The 11,888-nt window shown below is 41.9% G+C and overlaps 2 protein-coding genes across 6 annotated transcripts; one reads left to right on the plus strand and one right to left on the minus strand.

Annotated features, from left to right (window-relative positions):
* Positions 1-39: 39 nt before the first annotated feature.
* On the minus strand, positions 40-9,184 carry bicral (BICRA like chromatin remodeling complex associated protein). 5 transcript variants are annotated; one of them, XM_026178257.1, is made up of 13 exons: positions 8,982-9,184; positions 6,597-8,879; positions 6,398-6,443; positions 6,053-6,101; positions 5,876-5,941; positions 3,226-4,494; positions 3,093-3,141; positions 2,953-2,993; positions 2,807-2,856; positions 2,567-2,712; positions 2,376-2,470; positions 2,186-2,288; positions 40-2,095 (listed from the first exon to the last, which is right to left on the minus strand). In XM_026178257.1, exons 3-13 carry the CDS (start codon positions 6,436-6,438, stop codon positions 1,620-1,622), a joined length of 2,385 nt encoding a protein of 794 aa, XP_026034042.1. In that variant the 5' UTR covers positions 6,439-6,443; positions 6,597-8,879; positions 8,982-9,184; the 3' UTR covers positions 40-1,619. The 5 variants fall into 5 exon arrangements, with proteins under 5 accessions (XP_026034042.1, XP_026034043.1, XP_026034044.1 ...); XM_026178258.1 differs by having other exon boundaries at positions 6,597-6,660; positions 8,746-9,184; XM_026178259.1 differs by having other exon boundaries at positions 8,746-9,184.
* An 851-nt stretch (positions 9,185-10,035) lies between these two features.
* On the plus strand, positions 10,036-11,324 carry tbcc (tubulin folding cofactor C). Its single transcript, XM_026177626.1, has one exon. The coding sequence runs from the start codon at positions 10,046-10,048 to the stop codon at positions 11,171-11,173; it is 1,128 nt and encodes a 375-aa protein (XP_026033411.1). The 5' UTR covers positions 10,036-10,045; the 3' UTR covers positions 11,174-11,324.
* The last annotated feature ends 564 nt before the right edge of the window (positions 11,325-11,888 follow it).

Below are 11,888 nucleotides of genomic sequence, written 5' to 3' on the forward strand. Positions count from 1 at the left end.
GTGTTGTTGCAAAAACAGAAGTAGAGGGACATTATTTAGGACTTTTAAGTCTTGGTTTAATAAAACAAAAACATAATCATTCTGAGTTCAGAGGAAACACTACAGGGTTTTTTTTAAATAATTAGCCACAGAGCTGGTGAGACAAATGACGGGGATTCTGGATGAGACCACAGTCTCTCCTAATAATTTTGGTTGTGCTGCTGAGAAGGAAAAGAGCGAAAGTGTGAGAAAACTATCCCAGGGAACTAAGAAAACGCTTGGCAATAAAGTCAAAAGTATGGCAATCACACTACCAAACTACAGGAAATCAGTGTGTATGGTTGCCAATTAACACACACACACACACACACACACACACACACACACACACACACACACACACACACATTGACGTGTCAGGGTAGTAAAGCATAGAGAGAAAGATATGATTCATATATAATTATATGCAAAAGGCAAACAAACATACATACAATCAATGACCCTCCTGGGTCATTTAAACTGCTGACAGTATTGTCACGTTCTCAACGCTGGGGAACACATAACAACAAACAAAAACAGTCCTGTTTCTTTCAATGTCATTTAAAAGAAAAAAAAAGTTCAGCAAATTTAACATCTCTTCCTCAATCTGAGGACGTAGCGCCACAGACACAAACTCACTGTGAAATGATGAAGGTGGCAAAGATCTACAGATATGTCCTGTGTCTGTGTCGGGACTTGCATACCTTTAAGGTACAAAAGAAAATGAAAAAGGTGACTTAAGCACAAAAAAAGCACTGTAACACTACCATATGTGTCAATGGGACTAGTTTAACTGGCTTCTAGTGTGATTAAGAGGTTGTCCTTGTTACAGGCAGCCAAAAACACAAAAGCAGGCAAAAAGATTTTGGTTCTCTTTGACGTGTCCATCCAGTTCAGCCCAGCATACACCGCATATTGACTAAAGCCTTGTGTTTATATAGTTCCTGAAATAGGCCACAGTATGTTTAGTGCAACTTGCCTGTTTGAAGGTATCTCTACTGAGCTTAGATGTGAGGAGATCTACACCTCTCAACCATGAACTACTTGTACAAAAGCAACTGTTTGCGTGCTTAGATGTAGAAAGAACAGAAATAAATGGATTTTCTGATATTTAGAGCTTCTTCATGTAAACACTTCCATATAAAAACCTACAATTAGGCACAGAGTCCCTCCTCCTCATCCCTCTTGTTCGGCATAGGTAGTGGGGTGGGGAATAAACAATAAACTGGCAAAAAGTATTAACTAGTGTGTGAAGAGAGGGACACTCTTGCATTCAGTTGCAAACCTTACCACTGTAAAATAAACAAAAGAACATTTTGCATCTGTTAGTACATTGCATTGCACACATTCCCGGGTCTTTATAGGTAACTGTAAGTGCATGTGTTCACGTAACACCTTTACAGACTAACTGACTTCAACATAAAATTCCTCTAAAATAACCCAAGGCAAACTACGTACATGCTACATGGCTGTGTATCACTAAGAACACAGACCTGAAAGAAGAGTTAGCCTCTCTTCACACAGGGGACATAAAGAAAAAGAAATGCACATACAAAAAAGAAGTAGAAACCATACATTGGGTGTAATATGGTTTATACATCTTAACATTCCAGGATGCTGTTGACTGCCGCCTCAAGAGCAGAATCTGTGTCAGGGTGAGGGGGTGAGGTGAGCTGAGGGGTATATGGAGGCTGCACAGGGTGGTGAGACACCTGGTAGTTTGTCGGGCCTCCTGACAATGCTGGGAAAGGTGAGGGTTTATTATGGGGGCAACTATTGGCAGCAATCAGGCTGTTGTTGCTGATGCCGCTGGGTCCGTAGAGTTGCTGGGATCTCTTCATTTCCAGCACGTTCTTGCTTTCGAAGTGTGGTGGATGAAGTCTCTCTGTTGAGCCAGGTCCTACAGGCTCACTCCCTCCTGGGTCTTCATAACCAGGCTGGGAGTCTGTCCTGTATGGTGGCTCCATAGAGCCTTGTTCTGACTCATTCCATTTATAGCTGGATATAGGCTGAGGCGGGGAAGGGACTTGGAAAAGTTTGGATTTCGTCCCACAACAGAACTCCTCCAAGAAACTGTCTACAAACCAGACAGGGCAAAGTGTTAAATCAAAGTTAACTGAAAAGGGAATATTAGTTCACAATGGGATTCACTCCAATTCTGTTTTACCTGGGTCCACTAGTACCATGCGTTTGTCTTGTATCAAGGTGCTGCGCTCCTCTTGGTTGAAAGTCCTGTCGATCATCACCATTTCTGAGGACGGACTGAAACGCTGCACAGAAGAGTGAGGTTATGCTGTTAGCCCTGTGCATTTCCTAACATCCCTCACATCTAGTCATTAACTAGCGCGTGCACCTACCTCAGCTTCCACCATCAGTAGTCGCCTGTATTTGTTTACCATCCCCTGTGTCCTCATCAGCACCTGAGTTGCAGCTGCTTCAAATTCCTCATCCACTGGAAATTCAAAACACAACACACTACTTTTATTAAAAACAACAACTTTAATTCCATAAAAGACTTGGGGTGAATCTAGTATTGTCATGACTGTACCCTGGGAGAACTCGTCCGGGCTGGGTGGAGCCCCCTGGAACACGTGGTACGGGATAAGTCTCAGGAGTGCGTCATCAACTGAAGTGAATCGACGTCGATCTGGGGTCTGAACTGCAACATGATCCTTCCTCACCTGCTGTAAAATCCTTTAAAAATAACAGAGAAAGACACAAGTTTGTTAAATGACTGAAAGACAAAAGCACAACTACACAGGACAGATGGCATGTCAAAAAAACTCACATTTCTCCTTTTGTAAGAGTAGGAAGCAGAGGCCTCTTCTGTGCACTGACCTATGATGGGGAAGTGTAAAAACCAAAGATGTCATTACATTAGATTGTTCCACCTAAAAAAGACACACAAGCATGTAAAACAAACAGCTAACATACCTCAGAGTTTAGTATTGAATCCTGTACCATGGGTTTGATTGCTACAAGAGATCACACAAACAAAGCAACTTTATCAGTCTGAAATTCTGCAGCTTATATTGAAACATATTATACACTGAAGCCATTGGCGCCTCTTTTACCGTGGATGCTGCTGGCATGTGCTTGTTTGAGGGCAGGTGATGAAGAATTCTGAAAAATTTCAAGTAAAAGTTATGTTAGAGAGAGAACAAATAAGGAGAGAGCAAATTAATAAAAAGACTGCCATCTGTATACCTGTCTGTAGTCTTGTTGCTGTGTCACATTACCAGGTAAAGGGGACAGAGAAGTACAGTTCTGGGATGGAGTCACTAGAAGGCGCTGCACGGGAGTAGCCGACGCTTGGCTCTGATTGCAGATCCCTGTTGTAGCCGGGCCAACCAGAGTCAGACGTCCAGGAGCGCATGGTGTCTGCACGGAGGTGGAGCTCGCACAAGAAACTCCCGTCCACATCTGAGTTACACCTCCTCCAACCTGATTCCCGCTTACTACTCCCTGATTCAAAATTAGTGGACCAGCTGTTGGTGCATTGAAGTTCTGCGCTGCAACAATCTGCACTGTGTTTTGACTGGTAATTAGGGGATTTGAGTTGGGGTTGATGGGCCCGTTGTGGATGGTGCTAGATGAAGTGAGAGCCAAGGAGCTGGGTAGCAAGAACTGTCCGGCTGATATATTTGTCAGTGTAGACGCTTGTTGCTGCTCCAGGGGTGGTTGTACTACAATGGAGCCATTAGGTGTGTACTGTCCTGCAGGAGCAGCAGTATTAGTGTTCACTACATTAGTCACGGTGGTGGAAGTGGGCTGAAGACCAAGGCTGTAGACAGTCTGAGACCCCGGTTGGAGGGGTTTAGGCTGGATTGGTCTGACAACAGTCTGGGTCCCTCCTGGGCCTCTCTGTATGATGATATTTTGAAGCGGGATGTTTTTGAAAGGTAAGCCAACTTGGCCTTGGGTGGGAGCAAACACCTGCCCCCCTGTTGTTGTCCCTGCTGGAGCTACAGAAACACCTGGCCTTAGCACGATCTGTGGTGATCTTTCTAAGCTACTCAAAGTCATCACTCCGCCACCTGCACCAAAAGAACCCAACACCTGGATTGGCTGACCAGAACCATTAGGCAGTGACGGCATGCCTTGCAAAAACTGGCCTGCAGAGAACGTAGCAGTTGCAGTCGTTACCACACCTACCCCGCCTCCATAGTTCCCCGAGACCAGCGGGGAGGAGAAGGGAACAGGAGCTTGCACTAGAGTGGGAGCAGGCTGCGAGTCCAGTAAGGCTTCCTGGGCCAGCGTTTGCTCAGTGATATCAGCTTCCAAGAGAGATTTCTGAAGGATGTCAAAGGGCTGGTCCTCTCCCCCGAGATCCACCCCTCCAGGGGAGGTTTCAGGCCCCAGTTCATCCTCAATAAACGAGAGACTGCTAGAGAGTTGGAGGCCTGCCCCGGTCGAATCCTCGCCAAATTCACCCATTGTAGAAGAACCATCTTTGAGGCCAGTGTTGGAGCCAGTCTGAAGGAAGTATTGAGAGAAGAAAATGGAGAACTATTTGCATGTGAACTGCATATCTGATTTCAAAGTCAAAGGCTTCTTTTTATGCCCAAGTTAAGATATCAGGCTAATTTTATTTCAAATATTATTAGCTTTCTGTCAAAAATTGAACATGATTATCTATTATAGAATATAAAATACTAATATAATATTGTATTTCAAAGTTAATAAAGAAGTATCTGTTAGTGTTACAGAAGAACACAAACTGAAAATTCTTTGGTTAGTTCAAATAACAGATATTAATACAAAATAAAATCTCAATAAACCAAACGGTATTCATTATTTTGTATATATTCAAACTGTTCAAACACAAATAAATAGCACCCCCCCCCCCAAAAAAAAAAAATTCTATACATACCCTCAGTACAAATTCAAGAAACTATCAATTTAACAGAGCATAAACAAACCAGACATATCCACTCAGCTGTGGTCTGCTTATGCTCCAAGGCAACAAGTAAAGACATTTTAAAAGGCAATACCAGTGCAGTACACTCCAACGAAGTGGACAGTGAAGCTTATATATGGGTCAGATGCGTGATTTGACCACAAATCCGATGTGGCAGTGAAGTATGACACCGCTTGTTCAGCTGTCTCTCTGCACTCCTGTGCAGCTGGGAAAAGGTGTTGTTTGTCCACAGCCCAGAGACTGGTAATGAGGATCAGGTCCTTTCATCACCAGCCTAAATTTGACATTTTTAACTGTCGTTGTGAGATCACTGTCCCTCTTCATTTTCTGTCATACCGCAAACAAGTGTCTAGAACTGCAAACTCCTGTACTGTGTGTGCACTGTATTTTTCAGGTAACTGCAGATAAACTGTGCATTGTGCTGGGATAGCACTGCTTCAGATCTAAAAGCGATTCATGATGTTACCTGCCTTTGTCGAAACATGCTACTCTGTGTCTTTGTCGATCTTTAAACGGTAAGAATATCTCCACAACACCGAATTCCCTTTAACAGAGTCTTGGACACTTGGGCTCTTGTTTTGTAATGCTGTAGCTGACGTTTTGAACATTTTTTCTTTTATCTCACTCACACTTCTAACGTAGTGCTCTGTAGTGCTGTGTATGTGTGTGACGACCTAAATTGACATGGCTTTAACTCTGCTCCAACCACGATTGGTTCAGTGTAGAGCTATTGTCATCGTCCTTTTGTCTTGTCTGTCAAAAAAATGGACGGAATGAGTTCGATTGACTTTTTATTAATCGTTACTCATATTTCTGTTGAGGAAAAGTTATCCCTGGTAGTTATCGTTACCATTTTATCATCCACTCCTAATGATGAACTGTAACAAAATGTCCTTGTGGTTTGGCTTGGATCAAGGTAATCATAGGTATACTCACGGTGTCGTTACCAAAGAGGGATCCATCAGACCCATAAGCTGCGTTTGTTACATCATCCTCCTCAATCTGCAGGAACAAAAGACAAGCGAGTGAATGGACTTGGGTAATTCTGGTGTTTAAGGAACATTTCTAAGGAAGTCATTCAGACAAACTCTGAATTCTCCAAGTGTCACTCACAGACTTGCTGTTGCTGCCATGGAGATAGTCATTCAACGCATCTACATCTCTGAAAAAGATAAAGAAGCAACATCTTTAGCAGTTTCTTTTTATTTGTGTCACTATCTGTGGTTTTAAAGTTCCCTGACATTTGCTTTACTACATGTGTCTTGTGCTTATGACCATTAAAATATTCACTTCCCTTATTCAATGAAAGATTTAAAACCAAAAAAACAGATCTTGCAGATAGTTGTGGCACTGATTTTAAAGGCAACTATATATTCACAAGTATAAAACTGTATGGCCCGGGGTGTGGCAAGAAGAGCTCGAATCTTAGTGCAGATTTTATAATCTTATAACGTTTACCCTAAAATATCCAGAAGACGGCGATCGTCATCATCATCCATGACACCTGAAAGAGTATGGAAGGCCATCAGATGAGGACATGGGACACGCTAAGGTCTAATCACTGAACAGTGGAGTAAAAAAACTTGTTTTTGTTTTACTCTAAAGTAGAAGTGCTTGAGCTCTAAATGGCTGGCATGTTTTTAGACATTTCACTCACAGGTTTCCAGCAGGAAGCATGGGCTCAGTCATTTAACACCCTTTCTTTCCTGCAAAAGGCTGGGCTGCAGAGTGAGAAACTTCATTTAGTAGAACTACATAACTGGACATGTATGTCAGATAAGGGGCGTAAGACAGTGCAGGCAGGTGCTAGATAAAAGAATGGTTCAAGTGTGAAACAGGGGTGTGGACAGGAAGTTGGGGGGGGGGGGGGTACATATTTGCTATTCAGTACATAAGGACAGAATGGCCTTCATCCCCTCCTACAAATGCTTAGCTATGACAAACTCCCACCCATAAAGCTTCTCTGCTGTCCCACATTGGTTGTCTTTCCAGTGTGCAGAGTGAAAAAGAGTATTTGAGTGTAAACAACCCCACCCTGCAACATTTATACATTATAGTTCTGGTTGATGTTCTGGGTTTCATCTCTCCATTGAAAGAGGTATTGGCTTTATGTTGTGTCAGTCAGTCAGCTTGGTGCTACTTAATAATTGGGGGTTTAGGGGTTGTTGTTTTTTTTTTAATGGCACTTAAATGATTCAATATCTGTAAGTAAATGGTTGTGGCTGCTTTATTTACTGTATCACATAATAATAATAAAAAACTCATTTAATCACTAATAGAGCATGTGAATAAAATGGTTGTATCACATTCAATTTTATTTTGCTCTGTGTGTGTGTGTGTGTGTGTGTTTGCAGGTGACTGGGGAAATGTAGGTTTTGTTTTCCCATGAAAGGCGACTGCAACTCTACAAAATGGCTGTTACCATGCCATAGGCTGTCTTTACAGCAGAGCCACGTTGAGCCTCCATCTTTGGTTGAGCGAGAACAAAGACAGGACAGGGCTGCTGCACAAATTAGGCCGTTTACACGGACCGTGTTTGGAGTTTAAAGCAAAAACAACGACCGCTTGAGCGATTTAAATCGCTGGAAAATCACGGTTGTTTTTTGTGTGTGTCCACAGCAAATAACACGACATTTTCTCGTCGAGCAAACGAGTGTCATTTATCCTTCGAAACTTGTTACAGAAAACCATGTCGAGATTCCGAGACAAAAACAACGCAAACTAAGCCATAAACACTTCACAAAAAAAGGCATCAAATACGGGCTGTAAAAATCTATATTATCCAATTAAATCCAAGGTGCAAAAAGTTAACGTTTACAAGCGATCACCTCAAATTGTAATGTTAGCTGCATTAAAAATGAAATGACGAGCTGTTTATGCTGGCCAGAATAATAACCTTTAAAAAAATGTGATCTAGCTCGATATCGCCAGATTTGCATCTTTAATGCCAGTTTTGATCAAACTGGCATATTTCTGGCGTATTTCTTGTTGCATTTTTTGCCTAATTTCGAGCTCAAATTCTCAACCACCAGCAAATCCAGCACAGCACGTGCGCTTCGACGCAAATCCACGGCTAGTCCCCGCCGTTAAAGCCGCACAAAAACACGGCTAATGTACAGCTTGCAAGTTTTATTTCCAAAAATAGACTGAATCGACAGAGAGTGATAATCGCATTCAAGCAGCACAAAACGCCCGTCGTCGCTGACGTGCTCTTTCTTTCTCTGTTGGGGAAGGCTTTCATTTGTCCTCTATGTGGCTCGTCTGCCAGCATGAAAAACGTCACATTTTGCCTCGATATAGCCGAATCGACGCGTTTCAACCCGGGACTTTTGTCCCCAGTCCGTGTCCTGCTCGGGACATTAACTCAGCGGCTCCGCCACATTTTTAACTTTAAATATCGGCCTGCGCTGGTTAGCTAGCCGCGGCGTCGATGACGACGCCTATTTTGAAAGCCAGAATCCGTCGAAAAGGGCTAAAACCGCGTCGAGCCATAAATATTTATCCCGATTAGCATAACATAAAGACGACTCAAAAAGAGGCAAACCCTTTTACTCCTGTCTCACTCCTTCTTGAAACCCAATATCTCCATTTGGCAACTTTTAATTTGCTCCCCCCTCCTTCTCCTCCTCCTCCTTCTCCCTCTCCCACTCATATATTTTTCTCACTGTCCCTGCTCTGTCTCGGATAGATTTTTCTCTCCGCTCAAACTCTCTTCCCTCCCTGAAGGAAGGGAGGAAGGAGGTTGTGTGTGTTTTTTCCTTGAAATTTTTATCACAAAATTATAATACACTCAAAGGGAAACTCACCGTCATGAAAAAGCAGTGCCTTGTCAACGGGGTTTCCTCGCCATCACCGCACGGGTTGTTGTTGGGGTAGTGCACACAGCGAAATCAGCGGTCCTCAACGACTGCATATGGCTCCATGCATTTGAATACGAAACCTTAAAAACAACCGCAAATAATTAATAAACTATTTTTAATGCTTATGTGAATTATAATTACACGTGGCTCTGTCTTTATAAATAGCGGATAAACGTTATTACACTTAATCACTGCCAACAGTAGAGGGCGGGCCTTTGTGTGTGCCACACCTGGATGTTGCTCAGGTATGCCTAGTTGCCTGCTGAGAAGCCTATTTCGTATTCAGAAAGCAGTCAGACTTTATAAGAAAGCAAAGCGTTTACATTTATTACACTTATTGTTTTTTTTATATGTAATTCAATCGCATTTTACACATACTTTCGAGTAAAAATAATATTTCTTCCACCTTGTAGTGTTGTATGTGATGTCTTTATTATAAAAACGTTAAAGAAAATATTATTTAAAAAAGAAGTTCAGTGTAAATACCTCATATTTCTATACATAAACACTTATTGTAAATGGTCTTTAAGATACTGTGTGCTGTTCATATTAATACTTTGATATTTACTTTCATATCTTTATCTAACATTTTTATAGCTCTATTTACTTTTACTTTTGATTCATTCAATCTGCACAACCAGGGGGATGGGACCTTACAGTAAACGATAGATGAATAAATGGCATGCTATTTAAATTTATTTGTTGTCTATATCTGTAATGTGTTTCACAAAAACCACACTATAAATATGGGTAAACTGTAGGGAGCAGGGTAGATAAAATGAAGGTGATATGAAAAAAAAATTAAAAGGTTCTTTGAAATATATAAATATTTCATTGAAATATATAAATATAAAACGAATGGAAATATAAAAAGAAATTAAATAAATAATGCAAATGTTCAAGTATTTACTGTTCTTTATTTTGTTTTACTTTAAAATGATGAAAGAAACATTTTGGTCTAGCAGTATCATTAAATGCGTTTTATTAATAATACACATACATATTAATATAATACTATATTCTATTACACAGAGGCTAAAATAAGCTCACTTGCTATAATTAGCCAGTCACTGGCTTCAAATATTTTGTTTCATTTTGTTCAAAAGGTAAAGAAGTCTGTCGAAGCTTATAAAGAGACCAAATGTAGAAGAAATTATATAATTTTGTGGTTAAATTGCAGGTTTTATTTCATCTTTGAAAAAGAAAAAATATATATATAGTTTTTAAAATTAGCTTAAAAACTCCGATGCAGCAGGTGGCGGTGTGTTGGCTTTGCGAAAGTCACGAAGAAGAGGGTCATCACTTCCGACACAACTATCAGTGCGACAATATGGCAGCGGTGATTGAAGGTAACGAGGAAAGTGGTTTTTCTGGCGAAAGTGGGGCGGCCAGGATACAAGAGCGACTTCAGAAGCGGCACCAGGCAAGGATCGAGGATGCCGAGCGGAGGAAGGAGGCTAAAGAGAGCCATTCTGTCGCCGAGGAGAAGGGCGAGTATTTCTCCATCGCCTTCAACAGGGAGCGGGCGTGTATAGAGGAGCTACTGTCCAGCTGTTCCGGAGCTGAGCGCGCTGTGGTGACTGAGAAACTAGAAGAGGCCACGACCAAAACTCTCCAGCTGCAAAAGTTTCTGAATGACAGTATGCAGTTTCTAACGCAGTACGAGCTCAGGCAAGCCCAGGCTGCTCTCCAGAAACTCCAAACCTCGCTGTCTGAGACCAAAGAGGAGGCTTTGCCCAGGAAGAAGTTTGCCTTTCGAACTCGCACCAAGGCAACAGATAAAGCCTCTGCACAAGATGCTCATCCCCTTCCCCGTGATGAAGGCACACCTGCAGAGACAGGTAGGACCCAGGTGGATGGAGCAGCACCCGCCGAGCAGTGCGGCTTCTCCAACATGACCAGTGAGTTTCTGACCAAGACGGCTGAAGAGATCCAAAAACGAGATGTGCTTCTCACTCACCTGACCAACTGCAAAGTCCATCTGTTCGGCTCCCCCAGCACGCTGCACCTGAAACACATCGACAGCTGTGAGATCCTGTGCGGGCCGGTGTCCAGTTCAGTTTTTGTAGATAATTGCAGAAACAGCGTGCTGGCCTTTCCCTGTCAGCAGCTGCGGACCCACAACACAACCGACACACAAGTGTATCTGCACGTCACCAGCCGAGCCATCATAGAGGACTGTCACGGAGTGAGCTTTGCCCCGTTCACATGGTCCTATCCCACCCTGGAAGAGGACTTCACTGTGTCTGGGCTGGACCGGGCCCGAAACAACTGGACTCAGGTGGATGACTTCAACTGGCTTGCTGCTGGGACACCTTCCCCAAACTGGACTGTTATTCCAGAAGCAGACAGAAAAGCCAACTGGGACTCCTAGAATGGGACTTTTAATGACCTAATGCACTAAAACAAATGATAGTAGAAATTTTACATGAACTGCTTGCGGCCAGAATGCACATTTAATGTCCATTTTATTTCATGGATATAATCTTCATTAATATATTTAAATAAAAATTCACTTAATTTGGGCTGTTACTGTGTGGTTATTTTTTTTGTTTGTGTTTGTTTTTTTTTTTCAAAAATAAGTCTAATTCTTAAGAGTCTAGGGTCAAAGTCAGATTTCAAGTAGTTTGGTATTGGGACAGGCTGAGCTTTTCAGAATCACTTGTTTTACCTAACAGACCAAAACATGAAGATTTTCAGTTTCATGTTATTATTCCAATTCAATAGCTATCAGATTTTTACAGCTTATATGAAGTTTTGAGTCTATTCACCACATTTATAAAGAGGTGTATAAACAGAAGAAGTATTCAGAAATTCATACTGCATGTGTACCTCTTTGGGATTAACTCAGGACATTTTGCAAAATCAAAAATGGTACATAAGGGGAGGAAGAGTAAGATCTGGGAGTATAAAGGGACCAAAACATACTCAATCATTATCTATGGTCTGCGTTTAGCTGTGGAATTTCACCATCCATATCACGAGGGATGTTTTCACTACTTGGGCAATGCAGGAAATCAAACTGGTTAAGTCTGATCCAACTTTGGATGTCTTTGAAAACCTCACCAGCCATATTTCAGAGTACTCAA

The sequence above is a fragment of the Astatotilapia calliptera genome, chromosome 8 (assembly GCF_900246225.1).
Source record: "Astatotilapia calliptera chromosome 8, fAstCal1.2, whole genome shotgun sequence".
Classification (NCBI taxonomy): domain Eukaryota; kingdom Metazoa; phylum Chordata; class Actinopteri; order Cichliformes; family Cichlidae; genus Astatotilapia; species Astatotilapia calliptera.

Excerpts from the sequence above, each read along its gene's own strand:
- bicral (XM_026178256.1), bottom strand. The coding sequence starts at position 6,465 with ATGGCCTTCCATACTCTTTCAGGTGTCATGGATGATGATGACGATCGC. Across the intron at positions 4,495-5,875 it reads CCCTCTTTGGTAACGACACC|ACTGGCTCCAACACTGGCCT; the intron begins GTGAGTATACCT and ends TACTTCCTTCAG. Across the intron at positions 2,289-2,375 it reads TACTGATGGTGGAAGCTGAG|CGTTTCAGTCCGTCCTCAGA; the intron begins GTAGGTGCACGC and ends TCTTCTGTGCAG.
- tbcc (XM_026177626.1), top strand. The coding sequence starts at position 10,046 with ATGCAGCAGGTGGCGGTGTGTTGGCTTTGCGAAAGTCACGAAGAAGAG.